The sequence below is a fragment of the Dreissena polymorpha genome, chromosome 13 (genome assembly GCF_020536995.1).
Source record: "Dreissena polymorpha isolate Duluth1 chromosome 13, UMN_Dpol_1.0, whole genome shotgun sequence".
Lineage (NCBI taxonomy): Eukaryota > Metazoa > Mollusca > Bivalvia > Myida > Dreissenidae > Dreissena > Dreissena polymorpha.
The window spans coordinates 1,334,777-1,360,352 of record NC_068367.1 but is presented as its reverse complement, the minus strand read 5'-3'; the positions used below and the strand labels follow the sequence as shown (position 1 = coordinate 1,360,352).

The 25,576-nt window shown below is 35.3% G+C and overlaps 1 protein-coding gene across 1 annotated transcript; it reads right to left on the bottom strand.

Annotated features, from left to right (window-relative positions):
- Positions 1 to 25,334, bottom strand: LOC127855865 (uncharacterized). The gene is made up of 4 exons (XM_052391751.1): positions 25,172 to 25,334; positions 23,813 to 23,980; positions 858 to 1,103; positions 1 to 598 (listed from the first exon to the last, which is right to left on the bottom strand). Exons 1-4 carry the CDS (start codon positions 25,332 to 25,334, stop codon positions 165 to 167), a joined length of 1,011 nt encoding a protein of 336 aa, XP_052247711.1. The 3' UTR covers positions 1 to 164.
- Positions 25,335 to 25,576: the final 242 nt, after the last annotated feature.

Genomic DNA, 25,576 nt, shown 5'->3' with positions numbered 1-25,576 from the left:
TTTAATTTATATTTCTTTAATAAAATGTGTGTTTTCAATAGACACGAAATAAGGATTTAATTTTATAGGAAATAACAAACATAGTCGATTTGCATAACTAATTTTGTTTACATGAGTAAACAAATATGTCTACAGTAGATATCATTTTTCCGGTAACACTTAATTTATTGCAGCCATACTAAATAGCCACTGAATGACGAATACAGACCACCCCAGATAGAATTATCTGTAATGGCAAAATTTCGAACCGCGACTTCATCCCCAGCATTCATCTTTATGACAACTGTCTGACTACCTTGATCGTGGCTCCCACCGTCACCATGGCAGTAAATGTGCGTGACGCCGTTTCCGTTATGAACCATTTCAGCATCAACCTCCCCATTTGGGACACACATAATGGTCGACGAGAAGACGAAAACGCCGGATTGTGGAGCAATGAAGACTCCGTGATTTTGATGGTACCCGCCTCCTTCATTTGTAAGAACCTGCTCGAAGATGATGTTCTGGTTAGCGCCGACATGATCTTGTCGAGCTACTTTCATTGCAGAAAATGCTACAGTCCCTTCTGCAACAAATCTTTTGTGTTTGGCTTGAAGTACTGAAACAAAAGTATAATAGCATCAAACATATCTTGTGGAGTATACTAAAGGATTTTAATCGGTCAACAATCACTAAATTTTATTTTTTTATTTGTTCATATTTCATTAATAGTCTGAGGCTAAAAAACCCATCAGATTTAAACAAAAGCCATGTACAGTTACACAGAAAATATTAATTTCAACTTATTTTAAACGAACATCCGTTATTATTTATTGAAATGTAATAGTAGATAACAAATAGGAAAAGCAAAACGTTACCAGCAGTTGACCGATCTTCATTTTCAACTGCAGGAGAGAAACTCTCATCTTTACCACTCCGGTTGTGTGATACTGCATAGTCGTTCTCGGGCGTGACGTTTTTTCTGTCCGATAGTATTCTTTCCTTAACAAGGGAGGCGAATCCCTTTTCAGACTGAGTCTTGTTGTATCCATTTTTTGTGGCGGTAGTGTCAGACAGTGTCTTGTCGGTTTCAAGTGCGATGTTCTTCTCTTGCATCTTGTCTTCTGTGACATAATGCAATTTTTCGTTCAAGCGAAGCGACTCTTTTGTCGGACAGTGACTTGTACTTTTCTAAGTCGGCGATTCTTTTTTGTGACAACTTATTTTCCGTTTCAAGAACAGCTTGTTTTTCTTCGAGCACTGAAAGCCTGACAAGCAGTGATTGAAAATCCTCATCTTTTATGGCTTAAACGTGTATACAAACATATAAAAACCAACATGCCGAAACTGACATAATGGTCTTCATTTTGCAAATGAACGCGTTCTTCGAGAATGCCAACGTTTCACCTCAAATGCATTTCAGGACGAGTTTGATAGCATATCTGTTTGTTTTGACACAATTTAAACACGAAGTCGTGTGTCTATAGTTGTTCATTAGGTTCTGTATCGTTATGCGTTCGACCACTTCGATAACGTTATATAGGAGCATACTTTAGTGTAGCAGTTTGAGTCCAATATACATGGTAAACGCTATCTTTCTATTAATGATGCCTTGTTGACAGATGATAGGATCGCTCTGTTAAAAGGGGGTTTAATGCATGTGCGTAAAGTCTCGTCCCAGATTAGACTGTGCATTCTTCAGGTGAAAGAAAGACTATTGCATGTTTATACTTTAAAGATGAAGTACTTGTATTCAGTGACTTTGGTAGTTGTAGTAATAGTAAATGTAATAAGTAGTAGGCTTACAAGGTAGAACTCAAACAGAAACGATAGAGTCGGATAAATTCCAGTAAACAATAACACTTCAACAGTATTATATTCATCATACAATACTTATAAACAAATCTTTGGTGAAACGATAAAACTATAATCATTTAAATGTTTAAAATAAAAGCCAAAACAGTTTAATTAACTGATTACAAACGTGCGTGGAAATATAAAAAATATGTGGGATATTTCCCATTACGCCACGCGAACAACAATACAATGCACAAAATATTAACAAGACAACATATCTTTAATTGCATTGATTCAAATTTAATCACCATTCAAAATGGTGCAAACTAAAGTAGAACATAACTTCAAACTTAAATAATTGTTTCACCAACGCAAAAGACCAAACCAAAACATTGCTTCCATTTTCAAGAAGGTAAGTGGTACGTAACTGTTATAAAAAGGATATTTTTTTACTGGTAAAATCTGTGGCGGCCTCATGTATATTGGGAGGCAGTGAATTCGATTGGATTACTGATATTGTGTAGAATAAGAATGTGTAAGTGTATTGTTTAAATTGAAGAAAGTAAATACAACGCCCGACGGTCCATGCAAACAGTCAATTGTTTCTGTTTGAGATCTACCTTGTAAGCCTACAACTTATAATATTTACTATCACTGTTACTGAAACTATAAAAGTCACTAAATACAGGTAATTCATATTAAAGTATAAACTTGCAATTGTATATATTTTACCTTTGGACAAGGTGGAACACTAAATACCTGTGACAAAAGTCCCAGGTTCACCGCTTCTGCGCCTGTACGTGATATTTGCGATCTTTAAAGGGGCCGTTTAACGTTTTGGTAAATTGACAAAATTAAAAAAAGTTGTTACAGATTCGCAAATTTTCGTTTTTGTTATGATATTTTTGAGGACATAGTAATACTGACCATTTACCATGCTCTTAAATATCCATTATATGCATCTTTTCACGATTTGAAGCCCTGAAAATTATAAAGCGTTGTGCGACGCGAAACGATTGAATACTTTGGAAAGTTCTGTTTTTGTAGTTATATTTTGGGAAAAAACGAGGATTGCTTATATAGGTAAACAAAATACATCCGCTCTACGCATGAGCATGGATGGTCGAGTGGTCTAGGCGGGAGACTTTTTACTCCAGGACTCTAGGAGTTGGTGGTTCTAGCCCTGCTGAGGGTTACTTTTTGTCCTTTTTTAAATTGAATTATTGTTTTTTTTACTGGAGATATTTAGGTCAAATGTTTTAACTTATCAATATAAAGCATTTAATGACATGCTTCAATACATGCCAAAATCTGTTTAACGGTCCCTTAAAGATAGGTATGCACATTCTAATTCAGGGGTGAGCATTTCTATGAATACATCTATAATAAGGTACCAATTAAGGTGAATTCGAACGTGTACACCCGGGCATGTTCGTGCTTTTTTACGAAATCAGTTATTATTACAGAATAAGACATGGCAGACCAGAAAGTTTATTCATGACCAAATCATATACATCTCAGCGTCAAACACATACACGTAGTAAGGCTAAAATAAATACGCATTCGCTAGAATAAAAAAATAATATTAGGCTTGTTGGTATACAAGTTTATTCTTTTAGGACCAGTCACACAGAACAGCGTTGTCACAAGGCTTGCACAACGTTCAAACATCACGTCAGAAAGCCGTGTGAGCGCAGTGAAATACATATACATATATATAAGAAAATGTGTATTCAATGACGAACTAACAGCATCCCCACGACGTCATCATCACGTTGTTACAACAATCACCGCAGTGTCTCTACAGCTTCCGATACGTTCATACAGCGCAAGAAGTTGCTACAGGGCACACTTGTTAAGCTTCTTAATTGAAACAAGAAATATCTTTAAAAAAGATATACGGCGTTGATAGTTCAATGAATGAGATCAAGGATAGCGAATGTCTTTTTCTGTGCAGTTCTTAGCTGCATCATCCGCAGTACGGTATGTTACGCGGAGTTTTCGCGGCTTATTTTACATTATAACATATTGCTGGTCATAAACCTATAGATACAAAACAGTAAACCAAAAGAAGAATGGAAGTGAAATTAAAACATATGAGTCAATCGGCCACACAAGAAGTATCCGTATTTATAGGCGCGTTCTTCGAACAAACCTGTTTAAGTGATTATTACCAGTATCGAGAATCATCACGCTCATGCTAAAAGTGATATTATGGGCATTTTGCACTGTTGAATTGAGCTGAAAAGAATTAACAGGTCAAAAGAGTTAGTTAAAATATGGTTACTAATCAATTATCTGCAACTCACCTTGCTACCAGTTGTTTATAAAAATATATTTTATATTCGATATTCTTACGTGACCCACCCAGTCCTGTAAGCCGAAATGATCCGTAAAACAAAATTGTGTCTTTGTGTCGTATGAACGAATCTGCACTAAAACTAAATTTAGGTTTAACTCGTAAACGCATGATCAAACGAAAGTACGGTTGATATTCAAATGCATAATTTTCTCTTTCTGGTATATTGAATTAGTATGTTGATGCTGCATTAATTAATATAAGTGTATATGAAGTAGAAACACCAAAAATAAACAACGGTTGCGATAGACACCTATAAACTGTTAGATGCTCATAATATCACTTTAGTACATTAGGCAATATGGTGGAATAATTATTGTTAAATTTATCAAAAATAATATTTATCATTGTATTGTTGAAAACACATTAAGAATCTATTATTGACATACCATAATGATATTGCTGAATATCTTCATTTAACATATTTCTGGTCTAAAGAAAATTCCAGGTTCACGGATAGCGTCTTTATTAGATTATTTTACTGGCCGCGAACTCCGTTGATGACCTGTATATAAACTCTGAATGTCCGCGAATTGACCCGAAACCTCGCGGGTTGAAATGCAATGCATTAAAGTGAGGCCTCGCTTCCACTGCTCTTTATACTTTTGCATGTTAACATGTTGACAGGAATATGAAGTAAGTACTAAATATGAGAACATAGCCTTTAAATATAAGCGCTTTTGCGCTGGTAATTCTCTGAAAATAAAATGTGCACGCACAAACTGTATTGATGTCGAGAATTGAGTGTAAAACTGTTCTATCTATTAAGCCTTTTCATTAGAGATAAAATTGTTTCATGTAGTAAAACAGTGTTACAAAGACGCGGATATGTTTCCAATGTTCTGGTGGTATACTCAAATCAGCCAATGGAATAAATGAAGTGTATTTATTCGTACCTAGCCGCGGGAAATTTTATTTGAATTTTATTGGACACTTACAAAGGTCAGGTAAGGTGAAAAGCTGGCTTAATACAGCACGCCGAAAAAAAACACTTCTCGTATTGCAATGTAACAACTATGATTTTCAAAACAAACAGGAGTGCGACTTTGTAAACTATCAGCTGCCATATTGGTGCCGTTGCTACATATGCTTATACCATGTTACCTTATGTTGCATTTTTGTATTCAAGAAACAACTGTTAAAAGTATAAGTTGGGCAATGAATACGCAAAAAACTAAAGCCGAAAATAATACAGCAATTTTTGAATCTACCGTTTAAAAACCTTTGTTGAAAGTTAATAAAAAAAAATGAAAAAAGCATAGTCCTATACACTCGCTGTTTTATGTAAACTCAATTGATCTGTACTATACGTGTACATGTTAATGTATGATTGTCAATTATATTACTGCTGTTGACGCCGTATTAATTCGTTTAATGAGATCTTAATAGGAGAGCGTTATTAATGTTATCTTACCAATTACAACAGAATCATAATGTTTTCTAAAGACCAATTAACCTTCAAGTACGTACCTGTTTAAGACACCTACTCTTACGCTTAACGCACTCGACAGCTACTCAAAAGCTTAACGCACTCGACAGCTACTTATACGCTTAACGCACTCGACAGCTACTCATACGTCTAACACACTCGACAGCTACTCATACGCTTAACGCACTCGACAGCTACTTATACGCTTAACGCACTCGACAGCTACTCATACGCCTAACACTCGACAGCTACTTATACGCTTGACGCACTCGACAGCTACTCATACGCTTAACACACTCGACAGCTACTTATACGCTTAACGCACTCGACAGCTACTCATACGCTTAACGCCCTCGACAGCTACTCATACGCTTAACGCACTACACAGCTACTCATACGCTTAACGCACTCGACAGCTACTCATACGCTTAACGCACTCGACAGCTACTCATACGCCTAACACACTCGACAGCTACTCATACGCTTAACACACTCGACAGCTACTTATACGCTTAACGCACTCGACAGCTACTCATACGCTTAACGCACTACACAGCTACTCATACGCTTAACGCACTACACAGCTACTCATACGCTTAACGCACTACACAGCTACTCATACGCTTAACACACTACACAGCTACTCATACGCTTAACGCTATCGACAGCTACTCATACACTTAACGCACTCGACTATCTTATAACATATCAGCATGTTCCAAACGGATTCATACGGTTATTTATAGAAACAGGATTCTATATTTAGTTTAAACCTATTTATTTTAGCTCGATTGCATCGAAAGCCTCAGGCTTATTGAAACGCCCTCAGACCGTGTGCTGGGCCTAGAACCAGCACTTGGTGTCTTTGGGGGGAAAGATAAAGAACGCTCCCGCAGTTGGGACCAAACCCGTGACCACCCGGTCGCTAGGCAAACACCTTATCCATTTCACCACCGCGACTTCAACTGACAACCCAAATAGTAATATAAGTGTCTTCACATTTTCATGTCATATTGTCTACTACCGAATAGCACGAGCCCACTTGCAGCGTACTTAAGAAATCGTTAGAAATCTCATGCAAGCTATTTATAACCCTTTACTAAATAAGTTAATAAAAATATTCTTGCACCAAAGAGTAAATTGGCCCAATTTTTAAATTCCTCGTACGGTTCAATTAATAATTATAGCAATATTCATTTTTACTGGAAATATAAATCAAAACATATTTGTTTAAAGCCATGTTTTCAAACTTACACGTTTTTCATTACATATCAATACACAGCCTGTGTAGCTTATATATATGTACTTTATTTAAGATTGTTGAATGTATTCTTAGATTGTCAACAGTCGCATATCTGTAGCTAATTTTTGAGTGATTGATACTTTGAAAATGATTTAAAGGACGTTGAATACAAATGCGATATATGTGTGTTTGATTACACATCCTACAGCGAAAATTGATTTGATTAAATTTTCGTTTATAAGACGCTGAGCCAAAATGGAGCCACAAACGACAATGAAGTCAAATTTTACATTGTGCACCCTGTTAAATTGCGTATGCACGATTTTGTCATGATTTAAATTGTAATATATCGTTAAAAATATGTTACAATAACACAAAATAATCAAGAAGAAATATACATTAAAGACAAATTTCATAAATGCAACAAAGACAAATTAGCGCCCGAGCCGATTGTGATGAAGATATTTCGTACATACTTTCCCACATCCCACAATAACCGAAGCATTCGTCTTTTTATTACAATCGAAGTTAGTGTTCGTATGTCGCAGAAAATTAAATTGATCCGTAAAACTAAATTTAGATTCACATCGTACATGCATGATATACATGCTTGCGAATTCGACTGTACATACATTTTCGATTTCAGAATTTAATATCTGGCGTATTTCGCATTATTCGACCATGTTATTCTTAACTTTTATTTTAATTTATATTGAAATATATGTATAATAAGTTTTTTACAAATTTTATATAAATTCATAAATATTTGACAAAATTGTACAAGATAAGTATTGATGCAAAGCATCAAAGGGCGTCTGGAATTTCAGTGTAAAAGGCACTCTATGAAGTTACATGGAACGATTTTTTTCTACTGTAAATATTAATATATTGGCCGATTATTTTAAACAAAATAGAAAAAGATACTGGTATAACCATTATCTATGATTTTGTGTTATAACCCCCAAATAACCATTATTGGGGATGTTGTGTTATAACCCCCAAATAACTAGTATCTATGGTTGTGTGTTGTAACCCCCAAATATTCCATAGTTCATTTTATTATTCCATAGTTCATTTTATTAGCATTGGTTTCCTCCTTTTACTGGCATCCGTGTGCAATTTTCATTAATGGAACAGAACTTTGTAGGTTTTAAAAAATCTGCTTCATCTCACAAAATGCGCATACGTCACCTAAAAAAGTCCATACCAAAGGGTCCACACTACCTGGACAGTAATACGTGTCGCGCTTTGCGCTAATTAAGGAACGGAAAAAGTGTCACAAAACGCCCATTCACAGTGTTACCTAAAAAGTCCATACCAAAGGTCCATACCACCTGGATTATACGTGTCGCGCTTCGTGCTCTATATGTTGTTCTTAAAAAAAAACTCCGAGGAGTGCTTGACTCTAGGGAAACGGGTTGCTGGGACACAGCTCCCCATTGATAAGCGGCTGATTCCTTTATCATAACTCATTGTTACAATCAATAATACTTGTCGCCCTTCGCGCTCTATATGTGGCAGGGATAGTACTTAGGGCCAATGATAGACAACCATACACAACAGAAAATACATGCAAAATAGATGTGTTGTTTACATTTATTTGTTATAAAAACACGTGTATTTTTTATAAGATATTTAAGAGATGTAAGAAATTTTAATTAACGTTGTCACTACGCGGCATCCATTAATTTTAATAAAAATGTGCAACGTTGTATTTAGGTCGCATTAAAACGCAGTATTTTGAATTCTTTTTAAAATAATAAAAAATATATAATAATGCGGGGTAGCATTTTTTTATATATTATTTATTTTATGTATACATTTATATATATTATATTTTTACAAATATAAAAAATATAAATGTATAAATAAAATAAATAATATTTTTAAAAAAATGCTCCCCGCCTGAGAATCGAACCCACCAACTCCCGATCGCTAGGGAAACACCTCATCATCTACACCACGGCGACTGTTGAAAGTTCCATACAAAATTGTTGACTATTTATTTAAAGTTTCACCGGTTCGCATATTTGCCCAGTCCCTGTGATCTTTTATAAGTGCCCAGTCCCTGTGTTTAGCTATTAATTAAAAGAATTAACTTTGCATTATTGGCAATAAATGTTGTAATAAATATAATAGACACAAATGCAGTACTTATTTACACTAATTTACACAAAAAAATCACCACTATGCAAGATATTCTTAAAACAAAAATATATACATTGATCAGTATAAGCGAAACAAAAATGCATTACATACTAGTCTTCACTCTCCAGAACGACGTCAATAATCTATCTTTGAATGTTGCCCGATGGCTAAGTAAAACATGTTTAAAATAACTGCGAAGGCTGAGCAGCAACAATTGATCCTAGCTCTGGAAATACGGGGCGTAATGCACGTGCGTAAAGCGTCAAAACAGTCAGGGACAACACTTTCCGCCTAAACTTGATTTTCATCTACAACAGACTACCTTTACCCGAACAATTTCATAAAAGCGGAACGTGTCGTACAGGATTATCCTGTGTGGACTACACAGGCAGATCTGGGATGAAACGTTACACACATACATAAAGCCCCAAATTCAAAGAGCGAGATTCACGTGCTTAATAACTATAACGAGTATACATATTACAAACTGTTGATTTAGATGTCGCTGATACATGTTTCAGTTTGTAAAGAACCTTGTAAACTGAATTTTTAAATATTGATTTATATCCATGTAACATACTTGTTGAGTATTATACGATTTGAGAAGTGAATGTATCAACAGGTAATCGAAATGCCGAGTATTACCATTGTTGTCCCTCGGGTCACAACACATTGATTACGTGTTCGATGGATTTCCCGCACCTAAAAATCTTAAAACGAAATAAAAAATATTTTTATTTTTATTTTGTGCCCGCAGCAACAATTTGTGCTCCTTACATATTCGTTCAATGATTTAGTTTAACAATCTCCACGCAGAGTTGTCGTTCCTTGCTCTCACATACAACTCTGCATAAGGCTCAGCACGCCATTTTGTCTACCAAATAGCTAAAACCGAACAAACGCATACAATGTATATTTGAGTGTATATTTAAGATCGCATGCATTTAATAAAGAAATGTGACTTTTAAATGTACGATAAATCGTGCAAAAACTTGTGAGTTTTAATGCAACTCTTTGGAACTATTTTATTGCCCATTTACACAGATGTAATCATTCCACGCACTTCACAAATGTAAACAATTGTACATATTTTTTATTGAGTGACGTTAGGCATTGCTTCGACGTATTTATGTATGTCGGTTTCTTAACATAAAAAAACATATCAATTTTATAATAATTAATTAAGACTGATATAAGATATCATGGTATGAGATGGTTTTCTTTAATGCAGTGAATGCTATGTAACCGTCGTGCAAGAGATTGTTTAGTATACTGTAACCTCACTGATGAACACTTGGAATGATCATGACATGAATGAGACGCTTTCATAACAATAGTCCGTTCTGAGCCCAACACAGAGGTGAATGTAATGTGACCGTCGTGCAAGAGATTGTTAGTTTAATTGAGCCTACGTATTTTACGATATAGACTGTTCTAACGCTTTCCGATATTGATTTGTTTTATGTTAAAAGAATGGCGGCGTCCGTCTGCTTCGTTGTGTCAGCGAAAGATATTAATGGAAACGTTATTTTTCCGCCAGATGCAATCAATCATCGCATTACTGATGATTTCCGTGGTTTGTTCCTCGAAGCAGCATCTGCACCGGGATGCGAAATTACCAGAATGCGTCAATGATGTAAAAATTTGTGGTAAACTTAGTGGTAGTGGTCAAATAAAAACGTCGAACATCAACATGCAACTTAGTGTCGCTGTGGAATTGGACAACAAAGTTGTCGAGTTTACTATAAACTCTGAGCGCCTTCCTAATCCTAGTACTAACAGTGAGCCAGATGCTTTCAAATATATTGTATATTGTATTTTGCTTGTCTGTCTGTCGTTGTATTTGTGTGTCTGCCCCAAGACTTTAACCTTGGTCATAACTTTTGCAATATTGGAGAGAGCAACTTGATATTTGGCATGCATGTGTATCACATGGAGCTTCACATTTTGAGTGGTAAAAGGTCAATGTCAAAGTCATCATTCAAGGTCAGAAGTCAAATATATGGCTTCAAAGCGGCAGAGTAGGGGGCATTGTGTTTCACAAACACAGCTCTTGTTCATCCTTGAAATACATGGCATGGCATTTCTCTCAGTACCTTCATCTTCCTGTAAGTAAGTTTCTAATAGCACTTGATTAAAGCTTCTCAAAGTTATGTGTGGAAAAAAAATAGAAGAAATTAAAGTAGAGCATGTTTTCTGTTTAATGAATTTGACAAGCACATCAGGTCGTTAAAAATGGGAATTTGTGTAAGCTTTATAAAAGACACTCGATTTTTGCTGTTGAAATAGTAAGAATTATGATGACTGTCAATTTTGTGAAAAAGGTCCATAACATTTCTCTTTCTTGCAGGAGGAATTATTGCAGAACATCAAGACATGCCAGTCGTATAACTGTGGAGATCAGTTAGTAGATGCACCCGGCCTGTATGTTCGGAGATGCATGACCTGCAACTCTGAGGTGGAAACAGCTTATTACTCAGCCAAGTGTCGGCATTACCTACCGCCATTGTGCATACACTGTGGAACTCCTGACAGTTTGTTAGATGATAATGATGCATATGTTGCAAATTTGTATTTAAAATACTCCATAGTCAGACCAATGTGTGTGTCTTTTCGACATTCTAGAAAAGAGGCAAAAACTTGGGGCGCCAAGAAGTTTGTTAAAAAGCAAAAAGTCAAGTGAACTCATTCAGATCTTCAACCATTCCTACTTTGTTTTGGTTTGAAAATGACACCAAAGCAAACTGATGTTCATATGATGTATTAGTGTTGACATGTTGTGATTGAACATGAAAAATCATGGATTGGATTAAACAGCAAATGCTTTAACTTTAAACATATAAGTGTTTAGTCTTTACCAGTTTACTTCTTTTTCTACAGATTTTATTAGTTTTGCCTTAAGATTTAAGCTGATTCTAGTCATTTGTGATTGCATGTTTCTAGGAAAAGTATGTTGTTTTTTATTCCCTGCCATAGGCGGAGGGATATTGTTTTGGCGTTGTCCGTCCTTCCGTCCCGCACTTTTGTGTCCGGAGCCATATCTTGGAAGTGCTTTGACGGATTTCATTGAAACTTGATATGAGTATATATATGGATAAGAGGATGATGCACGTTTGCGTTGTCCATCCGTCCAGAAAACTTTTTTGTGTCCTGATGTATATTGGCGAGGGATATCAATTAAACAAATTTGCTTGTTTAAATTGATTTGATTAAAAAATTGTTCCCTCTTATTGTTGTACTACTATTGTATAATAGTACTTGTCATTATACTATAATGAATACAAGTCTTTTTTGCACTCAAAGTATACCAATATATGTGCTTTGTTAAAATATAGTATCAATTTATATAAACAACATTTTTTATTTTTTATTTTCGCATTTCGCTCGCCTGCGATTTAAAAAAAAAATGGAATAAAAATAAATTTATTTTTATTTCGCTCGCTCAATTTTTGTTTTGCATCCGTAGAACACATCATCAATTTGTTGTGGCCTTGAAACACACCCAGAAATGGTGTGCCGTCACAAGATCGCGCTCGTATCTTAGGTTATACAAGCTATAAAAAGAAACACCTGTTTTCCAATGTAAGGTTTGTTACCTTTGCTGCCGTTATTTTTAAAAGAATGTATCAATTACCTTATTAATGTAAAGTATGTGGTTCTTTATCTATTTGTGTAATATCCATTATGTCGGAATTGTTACATTATACTCATATTTAATTCAAATAGGCGCACGAACTGCACTAATTATTATGCTTTCTCTTAAAAAGTGAAATTCTAACTTAATTAATTGGAAATAAGTGTCATAAGCCCTGCAAGGTACTTTATTTACGGTCAGTAGCCAATCGTTATGCAATAGGAGACAATATACAAGAATACTAAAATAGCTGAGATTCATACGTCGTGAACAGTGCATTGAATTTATTAGTTTTCCTTTTCATCAATATGAATTGAGCGTTCTATGAAAGTGAACCTAACGTAAATATCATATCTGAGTGTATGCCTTCCGGTAGTTTAAAGAGAAATATCAATAAATTTAATCTGATATTCACTGTTTCAAATAGTGAAAATTAACAGTAAAATTTATCGATAAGTTTCACTATTATACTGAAAAATGACGTCGTTTTAGTGACGTAACGACTTTATTATTTCAGCAAAAATACAAAAATAATCATTTTAATGTATAAAATGAAAACACAATTTCATGGATTTGGTGGAATATCGATTTAAATTATCTCATGAACATAGAATAAAAATAGTTTCACTCGTGGCTGCGTCACTCGTGAAAATATTATTTTCTATGATCACTCGTGTATTGAAATCGATATTCCACCAAATCCAACAAATATCCTCTGTATTTTAAGTTAAATGACGTGCTGTATGAATAGACAAAAGTACGTGACATTGTTGCCATTTACATTTGTTGTATCTTACTTTTTGCAAATATTTCTCAATATGAAGTACCAGAATCAATGATCCGTTACATTTCAGGGTCGAGGGATGTGTGCGCACAATACAAAAAACTTGAATCGGATCGATTCATTTTGCTATGGAACATCTGTCTTTGTGAAGAAACTACCGAGACTGTAAACAAAAGTAACCTCATATAGCGTTCATAAGCTTCTCGAATGACAGAAACGTATAGTTTATTTCTATTTTGTTGTTGATCTCAATTAACCCAGATTCATCCTTTCATATCGTTTATGAAGATAAATATTCGCACAATTTTTATCAAAATTGAGTCATGAATCAATATAGCTGCGGTTTTTTAAGATTAAAAAAAATAATTTTGACCTACTTGATTAGAACTTGGCTTGCAAATGTCAAGTTACACATTCACACCACGTTTCACGAAATTAAGCCATAATGTAGCTTCTAGAGTGTTAACGTGTTTTTGTTTCTAAGATTGGATACAGCAGGGTGCATGATCAACTTCAGGGGTTTACACACGGGCTGGACGATGTAAACACACCGTTAAAAACATTATTTTTGCAAGTATCAAGATATTGAAATACATTTGCAAAATTCTTTAGTACCGGTACATAAAATACAGTTTTTCTTGCAGTTTGTGCCGATGCATATATCTAAAGATTTAAGCATTAATCATTTAATACGTCTGAAATCGGTGCCAAAATTTCACGTTGCGGGCTGCATAATCGTCTAAATAAATGTCGTACACATAGAATTATTGGCCAAGAACGCAGGCTTATTCAATAAAGTAATTCCGATGTATTTCACATTGCCATAAGCAGCATAAAAAAGTATTTTAGCACTAGTTGAAATTCTTTAGCATTGTTCTTTATTAAGGTATTTGAAAAAGGACCACTTACTGGTGTGTTTACATGCATGAACGTTCAATTGTGATCCACACAAAGTCACGAGATCCTGTACCCTGACAGTTACATTGGTTTCGTATTACCTCACGTGACTCAGATTCGACATTGGTCGAGGTATTATGTCAATATACATGAGTGGTGTTCTAAGAAAACTGGGCATAATGCATGTGCGTAAAGTGTCGTCCCAGATTAGCCTGTGCAGTCCGCACAGGCTAATCAGGGACGACACTTTCCGCTTTTATGACATTTTTCGTTTAAATGAATTATCTTCTTAGCAAAAATCCAATTAATGCACATGCATTATGCCCATTTTTATCAGAACACGACTCATATAATCGGATCATGTGTCATAAAGATTTTGCGAACAATGTTGCTTAGATAGAGATTACGAGATTTACTCGGACGATAGCACTGATTTTCTAGGATTTGACCGATATTGAATTTCCAGTACATCCAAAGTACTAAATTAAGTATTTTCTTTCTAAGAGAGGCATTTATAAAGATCATAATTTGTTTACTACTGTGCTTCCAATAACAACTTTTCAGCTTATAATATATCAATTAGAATCGTGTTCTGAGAAAACTGGGCTTAATACACGTGCGTAAAGTGTCATCCCAGATTAGTCTGTGCAGTCCTTACATGCTAATCAGGGACGACACTTTCCGCCTAAATTGGATTTTTGCTACGAAGAGACTTCATTTTAACTAAAAATGTCATAAACGCGGAAAGTGTCGACCGTGATTAGCCTGTGCGGACTGCACATGTTAATCTGGGACGACACTTTACGCACATGCATTATGCCCAGTTTTCTCAGAACACGACTAATTATATTGCCACTCACAGCGTAATGTAGGACTTGGGATATTTTTAACTGTTTAAACTGTTAACGCAATCTTCAGTAGGCCAACTTCAACCGATCTTCCGTCGATTTTTGATATTTTATACCCGTAAACATATTGTATCGTAAAAACAAGAACTATACACGTTTAATGACATAGTTAACTGTAATTTAACCCATTTATGCCTAGCGTATAGAAAAAAAGGCCTTGGAAAACAGCGTAGACCCAGATGAGACGCCGCAGGGTCTGCGCTGATTGCTTAAAGGAATTTCTGTAAGAAATATTCTAAATATAGAAATAAATATACTAGACATCCCTAATTTTGGAAATAAATTGATGCAATTTAGAAGGATGTGGGAGTCCACTAGGCATAAATTGGTTAAGTATATTGTGCTTCAAACGCATGATGTACCCATCAGAGTTTGAGGTCAGTAGTACATCAAAACTGCAATGTCAACACTTCATAGCGGACAGATGTTTACACAGATGACTGTTGTAAATACAAAGCTGTGCATGGAAAACAAGACCGTAGTGTGTAAGTGTTGAATCAAAGGAATCCGTCGAACGGTTCATTAATTATTACATAATAATAATGAATTATCTACCCTCAAAGTGGTGGTTGTAAGTGGCTTACAAGTTAAGATTAATATGCGGTTACTTCGTACAAGGGACTATGTCCTACAATTTTCCAGAGATAATATTTTGGTGAAATAGACCATGAGCTTGGTTCAAGGATACGGAGCAGCGTGCAAGTAAACAGCTATCGAGTACTTAACAATCAATTAAAACGTCATTCACAAATATTAATTTAATTAATCACCCATGATGTATAGCGCTCTCGTTTGTTCAATCCCATAACGTTTCAAACTCATTGTAACCGTGCTTTATTTAATTATCTAAAGTGTACTTGACATTTATTTTGAATAACTGCAAACTCTGACGGTATAGTTTAAACATACTATAATAATCTTTCACGTGCTTATGTTGTCGGTACAGACGAAGTATAAACGTTTATTATACATGTAAATGTATCGTCAAGAGATTAATTTTAGTTAATTGATTATTTGTTATTGGTACCGGTGAAATGAAATATTGATCGAAAACTATATGAGGTTACGTCAATGTATTAAGCTCTTTTTGGTAGCACTAATTTATTTGAAAATATTTTTCTGGAAGATACATTTAAAATACGCATAGCGACAGCGGAGGTCACGTGTTCGATCCCCATTGCGGGAGAGTTCTCTATTTCTCCCCCAAAGACACTGGATCTACACAGGAAACAGACTCGAGACCATTTCAATGAGTCTCGTTCTGAGAAAACAGGGCATAATGCTTGTGCGTAAATTGCCATCCCAGATAAGCCTGTGCAGGGACGACAATTTCCGCTTTTATGACATTTTTCGTTTAAATGAAGTCTCTTCTTAGCAAAAATCCAATTAAGGCGGAAATTGTCGTCCCTGATTAGCCTGTGCGGACTGCACAGGCTAATCTGGGACGACACTTATCGCACATGCATTACGATCAGTTTTCTCAGAACGCGGCTCATTTGAGCTTTTACTTGAACAATTTCGCTATAACCACTTAGAATGTAGAATGAATGAATGACGACAATTATTTAAACTTCAATTATAACATTTTCATGAACTTTACAAGAGAATAGTTTCAAATGTGAGTAAATACCTGTCGAAGATTGGACCATGTATTTAACTAATTATTGCATATAGTATGTTACTGTTTTAGCTGGTGCGTTCAGGCATGTAATCCCCTTAAGCCACAACAAATTGATGAATTGTTCTACGGATTTTTGCTTTCCAAAAATGGAGCGAAATAAAAATGACTTTATTTTTATTCTATTTTTTTTGTTAAATTACAGGCGAGCGAAAAGCGAAAAATAAAAAATACATATATTGTCTATGTAATTTGATATATTTTGCCAAATAAATGCATGATACCTGCAAAAAAAACAGTACGAGATCATTTAGAAGTAATAATTGAGTTTAAGCCCTTTACAAATGTTTGTAAAAATAAATAAAAAAGTCTCTAATAGCTGTTCTGCTTACTCACAACAGGTAGTGATTACTTAAATTTAACATGGTACATGTAGTTTTCATTATCAAAGTTATATAAGAAGCTAAGTTTTCTGTCAATGATGGTTTTAATAACACGAAACAATAAATAATACAATAAATATCAAGCATAAGCAGTGATTCTTCGCGTCATATTTTACAGCCTGTGCCTTTTTGATCGGGGATAACGTGCAATTAGCCATGAACGTGGGGAAAATGGAATCATTATTATTATGATTATAGATAACAGTATACAAATTGTTAATAAGTGCATGTTTAACTGCTTTCTAAAATGTATATTGTAAAGTGCTAGGGCATTAAACTGCTGTATGATGATCTCAATAAACCAATTTTTTTATTTTTTTGTGGAAATTTTGGCGAGTCTTTTAAAAGAAAAGTTACTTTTTGGGAAATAGCTTTTTTTACAATTTTCAATTTGGACACAGCCTGTATGAGGCTGTAATTTGGGGACAAAAAAACACTGATACGAAATATCTCGAATTTGTATTAGTTCTTAATATCATAGGTTATGGTATTATACAATACTCGATTTATTACTTGTGTTATTTTAGCACTGTTAAAATTAGAAATGATAACTTTAAGTTTTGTAAATAAAAAAAAAACATAACTTCCTAATGAAAGAAAAATAAGAAATGGGTAGTTAAAGTTTTGTATTTTAATATAAAAAAAGTCAATCAAATCCCAGTAAAGTTGTTAAGGTCCAGAAAGTTTCTTCACTTTCTTACTTATGTTAAATTCATACTTCGGGGGCATTATGTACACCTTGCATTTAGCTATCAACAGTTTGAACTAGTAAATAGGTGGCTCGTACAATATATATTATACTCGACATTTTTTGTCCAGTTCAACGGCGACACTCCTTTGCATGTTAATTGTTAATATTTTAACTTAATCACCCCCGGAAACCCGACATGCTGTGATAGTTGGACGTGCTTGGAGATGTAGCCGATATATTTCAAAGAATTTCGGTAGGGTAAGTAAATCCAGTTCTATAATTGTTTAAAGGCATTTTTGAAATAAAATATATTTTGGTGCATGCAAAGGAGGTATTACCATGTATGTTAGAAAATTCCTGGTTATTTATATTCAGGATTTATTGAAATATGGCTACCCAGGAGGCGTGGATTTGGTTTTGAAAATAAATGTTTATATTTTGCATATATCATTACCAAAAAGAACAAAAAGAAACAAATATTTACACACGTGCATTGTCGGAGATGTTTGCAAAGCTGTCAACTTGAAGTCATTTATAATAGATCCAAATTTAGTTCACATTTATGAAAGTCTACCGCCCTTAATTGGGACTCGATTGGTTATTGGCGGCTCGGGTACTACTAACATGTACCCCGGGTACTTTTAAGTATACTTACATGTACCCCGGATACGGTAAATATACTTAAACGTACCCGGTCGATATTAGACTGTACCTGAGTTGTATTCCCGCCTAAAATCCGATGTCGTAAAACGCGCTACCGATTACCGTAAAACGATATTGTTATCTAAAACAAACTTCTCTGTTAAAAAACTGCTTCAACATGCTTTTTGAGTATGAGTTTCGATAATATAGAGGCCATTTAACAGAAAATTTGACATAAATGTGAACATAATTAGTTTAAAAAAAAACAGCCGACAACGACCGATTTAGCGTTCAAATTCCCGGGTACGCTTTAGTATATTTACCGTACCCGGGGTACATGTAAGTATACTTAAGAGTACCCGAGGTACTTGTAAGTAGTACCCGAGCCGACCATGACCAATCGAGCTTAATTGGGACTATAGGCAAAAAATATTATTATAAATGTTAAGATTGCCTTCCGGACGTATATTTTTACCTGTATGCATCAATTGCTTTACATTTACAATGATTTTCAAACAATAAAAAAGATACAAATAAGCTAGAAATTAACTTAGCTTCAGAGCGGATATCATTATAAAACCTCAAAGTTCAATGAAAATGATCTACAATGCGTCAGAGTGGGCATAAATCAGCTGAAATAGTGAGCTTTAAAGTTTATAAATGAACTTCACACATGTCATATTTCGACATCTTTGTACAGCACCATGGCATATCATTTGTTCATCAACACGTTGTATGTAAAGTCGAATTGCACCCCCAATACGAACTTTTTAAAGAAACCCTGGCGGATATGTTACTCGGGGACATTGGTTAATATAATTGTCGGTGAACAAAATTTTTCACCTTTAAATAAATTTGTAAATAAAGTGCTAAATATGGGACAAATCCCTGCATCGTCGACTTTAAATAGCCATATTTCAATAAATCCTGAATATTAATAACCAGGATTTTTCTAACATACACGGTTATACCTCCTTTGCATGCACCAAAATATATTTTATTTCAAAAATGCCTTTAAACAATTATAGAACTGGATTTACTTACCCTACCGAAATTCTTTGAAAAATATCGGCCATATCTCCTAGCATGTCCAACTTCTCACAGCATGTCGGGTTTCCGGGGGTGTTTATCAATACCAACAAGTTTATTGCAGATTTTTACCAATCAAACGCATACCGGCGACATTTGACATCCTGATGTAGATGCGGTTGAAATTATTAAATAACTCAAATCATCGGTGATGCAATGACTCATTGCCCCGGGGGAAAATTAACATTTCCATTTGTGTCTTTGTCGACATGACAAGACAGACGAACGCTGCCATTTGTTTTTACCATAAACCAATCTAATAACTCAAAGCGTTATAACACTCTATGTCGTAAAATACATAGGCTAAATTAAACTAAATCATTTAATAAATAGGTGCGCAACACATTTTTTGCTGCGGGCGCAAAATAAAAATAAAAATATTTTTTATTTAGTTTTAAGATTTTTAGGTGCGGCGAATCCATCGAACATTTAATCATTTTTTTTGTGGCCTTATGGTGCTTTACATAAAAAGTAACATATGGAGTCTTCTTAAGGGATGTTTTGTATGGATGCCCCGGTACTTAAAACGTATCTGTTAAATTTAATGTAACTAGACCCTGCGAGATTGATCAATGACCTCAAATGCATTATGCGTCCTCCTTTCATCCCATATATCCATTGAAGCAACTTGCATTATATAAGTTCAAACAGAACAGACTAGTGTATTGTTTACTTAAGCATGTGAAGCTCACCGTCTTTAACATACTTATAAAAAAGCAGCATGCGTTGAAGTACACACAAAACGCACAGCATTTTAAAGAATAGGTAATCTAAAACAAACAGGAAATAAACATATTCAAATTGTTAACTAGATATCGAACGGCCATGTTCTAGACACCGACCAACCGAACGACTGACAGGTGGGAAGCGATATACATCCAATATCCCCCTCTTCGAAAGGGGGGGGGGGGTATTTAGTTATGGTTATACACATACAAAAGTAAAGAAAATGCAATCAACAAGAACTACATAACGACTTTTAGTCATGTCGAATGAGCAAGGAACTTAACACCTGCAAATTATCAACAACCGCGTCTGTTTATAATGATCACTATTGCAATTTGTCACGTACAGTATTGAATGCATTGGGGCATTAACTTGCATATGGTATCGGAGGACTAAATCGGTCATGAGCTCTTTCGCATATTTCACCATAATCAAATCTGAAATGTGTTCTTGGTCTTTCTCCCTTGATTTAATATAGTTTCATGCATTTAAACATTCATTTGTTCCTTACATTCCAAACACAATTGAGAAGTAAAACCATTTACATGAAGTAAAGGCATTCTGTTTCTTTTTATGAAATGTGAGTATTGACAATTCCCTTATTATAAAGTGATACCCATTGAGAGTCGTTCTTCCTTGTACGTAAGAAATTGAAAGGGACATTTTCATAGATTTTGGCATGTATTGAAGTTTGTCAAAAAGTGCTTTAAATTGATAAATGTAAACATATGATCTAAAAAGATCCAGTACAAAAATGAATAAAATTAAAGAAAGAAAAAAAGTAACCCTCAACAGGGCTCGAATCACTGACCCCTGGAGTAAAAGTCTATCGCTTACATCACTCGGACATCCGTGCTCACAGACAGTATGATGTATTTTATACTTTATATAAGCAATCCCCATGGTGTCACAAAATATAACGACAACAACAGAACTCTCCAAATTATTCATTCGCAACGCTTTAAAATTTTCACGTTTTTAAACAGTCAAAAATGCAGATAATGGATATTGTAGAGCATGGTAATTACAGTATAACTGTTTCCTCACAAATATCATAACCACAACGAACATTTGCGAATCTGAAACAATGTTTTTCAATTTTGTCAATTTACTAAAACGTGAACATGCCCCTTTAACCCTTTCAGTGCGGGAACCGAATTTTGAAGGCCTTTGCAAACAGTTTGGATCCTGGTGAGACGCCACGTTCAGGATCCAAACTGTTTGCTATTCTGATAGTATTCTTTGAAAAAAAATCGAAGAAAATGCTAATTTTAGAAATTCAGCAGACGACATTTTAGCAGAAGACAAATTACCCAGCATGCAAAGGGTTAAAGGTGCAGCCAATTCACTGGTAAGCTTCAAAACAAAGACTTTTTACGAAATCAGATTTTCAAGCTTCTTAAGCGAAAAGTTAAAAATTACAAAAAATTATGTAGATCAGAAAGCATGGTATGTAATTGAATATTCAAACGAAACATTTTTAAAAATAAAGGTCTGTTTTTTAAATAATTGTTATTGAATTCCTTTCGTCAAAAGGAAGTTTAGATTTTCGATATAATGATAATGGCATATTGATTGTAAATATCAGTATCAGTATAACGAAAACGTGACTTTATTCAAATCATGTGCAATCTGCCTAACCTGACGATAAACTTGGCGGCGGCAATTTCATTAGTTAAAAACCTCTGTCCACGATCGCTTACAAACGGTGCCACAAATAATGTTTTTGTTTTTCTTGTGTAATTCTTGCTTATTTTTCTATGTACCTGCCTTTACGCTTACACACTGCAGATAAACCCTCAGTTCTTTCTCCACTGATTCGAGAGAAATTCTCAAATTTATACTGCTACTGTTTTGGTATTCGGAATTAAAAAGAATCACGAAATATTAGTGAAGCGTATAGGTACTTCTATGATCTCTGAGTTCAAATCAAAAACGTTATTAACGGACATAAAAAAAATCCAAAAACGTCGAATGTTCACTTTCAGGAAATGGGCTATTAAATTTGTTCATCAATCATTTCTGAAACTCCAAGCACCGATGAAAGATATAATGATTGATATACAAAACATGGCTTATTCGTTTTCCGGTAAACGGACCGTGGGACGACTTTAGCGTGCGGTTTCAAAAATGTGCGAAAGACATCCAACTGGTTTCAATGACGCATAAATGCGAACGCACTGAGCTATATTCGCAAGATAGGTAATTGAAACGTTGTAATCTCAATAATACTCGTCACAGGTTGTTGAGGATTAGACCTAATCTATTTACCAGCTATTTAGGGTATAAAGAGTACAAGTTCATTGCAGACACCGAAGAGCGGGAACTGTGTTAAAAGACATGGCTTTGCATTTAATGGTTCTTTCCCTTTATTGTACATTTATGTTTTCTTAAATGGGCTCTGCTCTGTGAAAAGAGGATTAAATGCATTTGCAGTCCGCACATGCTTATCAGGGACGACACTTTCCGCTTTTATTATATTTTTCAATTAACGAAAGTATCTTCTTTGCAAAAATCCAGTTTATGTAGACAGTGTCATCCCTGATTAGCCTGTGTGGACTGCACAGGCTAATTTGGGACGACACTTTACGCACATGCACATGCGCACATCGGATTGTTTGAATACTCTTCTATGTGTATGACCGCGCGACGTGTTGTCTTCACCAGTTGCGAAACGAACCTTGCTGGTTGGCTTTGACTTTGAATTGTCATTGAAGAAATCTTGTGTTGCTTGAATTTTGGAAGAAACATGACACTAGAAATGAATGAGAGAATTTCAAAGCGGCACAAGTTATTAGAGCCGTATAAATAGTTCAATTCGGAGCTTATACACTGTCCCAATCTCCAAGCAGAGTGGTCGTTCCTTGCTCTCACATACAATCTCTGCCATCACAAGAAAATCTTACCAGATTTGGTAGGAAGTTATCTTTTGGTTTAAGTTTTATATAATGAAAAGAAGTATCATTTTATATTATACTTCAAAAATACTGTATAACTTTAGGTTCATAATAAAAAATAATTACCTAAATTTAACAAAAACAAAATTAACTGGTAAAATTTTGTAGCACGTGGCTAGGCTATCATCACGTGGTTGGTTATGAAGGCAGGGATTTGATCCAGCTATGCTGGTTACAGTCAAAGCTCTGCGAGGAGGTTGACACAAGTGTTTGTTAATTACACAAAAAATTAATTATCGTTATCATTTATTCTTGATATTTCTATTATGGTTAAATATGAAATTAACAGTTTTATAAGCAATACATGTTGACAACTACCTGAACCATTTACGAAATACATGTACATAATTTACGAACGAAGAATAACTTATAGTCTCGCAATATCAGATCAAGCACAGTTCCGCTGATAATATTCGTAGAAAGAATCGTACATCCAGTTGTCTTCGTTTCCGATTTTCGACGACAGACCTAGATTACATTCTCCCATCAGAGTGTCGTACTCGATGGAGACGCACCCAGGGTCCAATCTGCACTCTTCGAAACACGTGTCAAGGTCGTTGAAGACGGCAGTGTTGAACCCGAACAAGTAAAAGCCATTCGTCAGCGTGAATGTACTTCCGTAACCACCAGGACAACCTGAAAAACATAATAGAGTCGTGTTCTGAGAAAACCTGGGCATAATGCATGAGCGTAAAGTGTCGTCCCGGATTAGCATGTGCAGTCCGCACAGGCTATTTTTGGATTTTTGCTAAGAAGTGAATTCATTTTAACGAAACATGTCGTTAAAGCGGAAAGTGTCGTCCCTGATAAGCCTGCGCGGACTGCACAGGCTAATCTGGGACGACACTTTACGCACATGCATTATTCCTAGTTTTCTCAGAACACGACTCAATTCATTTTATGGTTAAATATGAGCATAGCACAAGGAAAACGGGGCTTAATGCATGTGTGATATCAATGACGACACTTTCTGCATAAACTAGAATTTCGATGAAAACATGGCCCAAGATACAAATGTTTATATGGCACCACTGCCGTTGAAATAGATATGAGCTTGAAACGTTCTTTATAACCAACTCTGCGAGATTGTTCACATTACTGACGATTGTCTGTAATACTATTATGGTTGTGAAAGTTTATGCGTTAATGTAAAATATAAATTCAATGAGTTCACATTAATTTAAAGTATAAGATCGCCAATATAATCCGTCGGAATGTAAAAAGGACAAAATATAAACAATTTTTCGGATGAAGCCAAAATGAAGTTTCTAAGTATAATATCCTCGTTGCATAAATACATATATTTAAATACATTAAACGTATATTACGTGAGTGTTAAACCTAACTTCAGCTTTGAGCATTGACATGTCAATTATTTAGTACTTTCGAAACGTTTATTTATAACTTAAAAAAACTATAATGGTCGCCTTTCTCGGATGAAGCATACTTTTTTCATCTGAATTATGTACAGCGGAATCGTCTGTGACGGAAATGCCTAGGCTTTCAAATACTCATGTTATACACTCTCCATGCATACAAAAATTGAACATAGAGTTAGATATTAAATATATATCAAGGTACATCTGCAATGTTCCCAGCGGGGTGGGGGGGGAGGATATTTTCCATTTGGGACCCATCTCCTAGAGATTGTGGATATACTCATAATGTACACACGTACACCTCTGATAGATGCTCTTTTCCGAACCATATAATGTACCACAACATATATTGCAATATTTACTAAAACGCCAAAATGCGGATGACATGAAGTGGGATTGTTTTTAATATTAATCATATCACTGCACGATGATCAAGCTGCCCACTTACTTGTGACACACGCCCCTGTGGTCTCGTGGTAGCTGTATCCGGCCACGCACTCACATACGAGCCCGTTCCTGCAGTCAGAGTTGGAGGTCAGGCAATCCGAGTCAGAGGAACAAGCCGAGAAGTTAGGGTACATCACCTCGCTGGCTGATATCGCTGTCGTCATGCTTACTGGTGACGTAGCGTCGGTCGAGGTAGCGTCGGTCGACGTAGTTGGAGAATCTTGCGACCAAATATAACACAGTTAGTGCGTGTGGTTTGCGAAGCGAAACATAATTGCAATACAATAACCTAAAATAGTGAGTTGACTTGTCCCCAATTAAACATCTAACGTCTAAACAGACTTGAAGGTCGAAAGGAGTAAATCAATAGTAAGAACAACGTCATAGTATACAAACAGCAAATCAT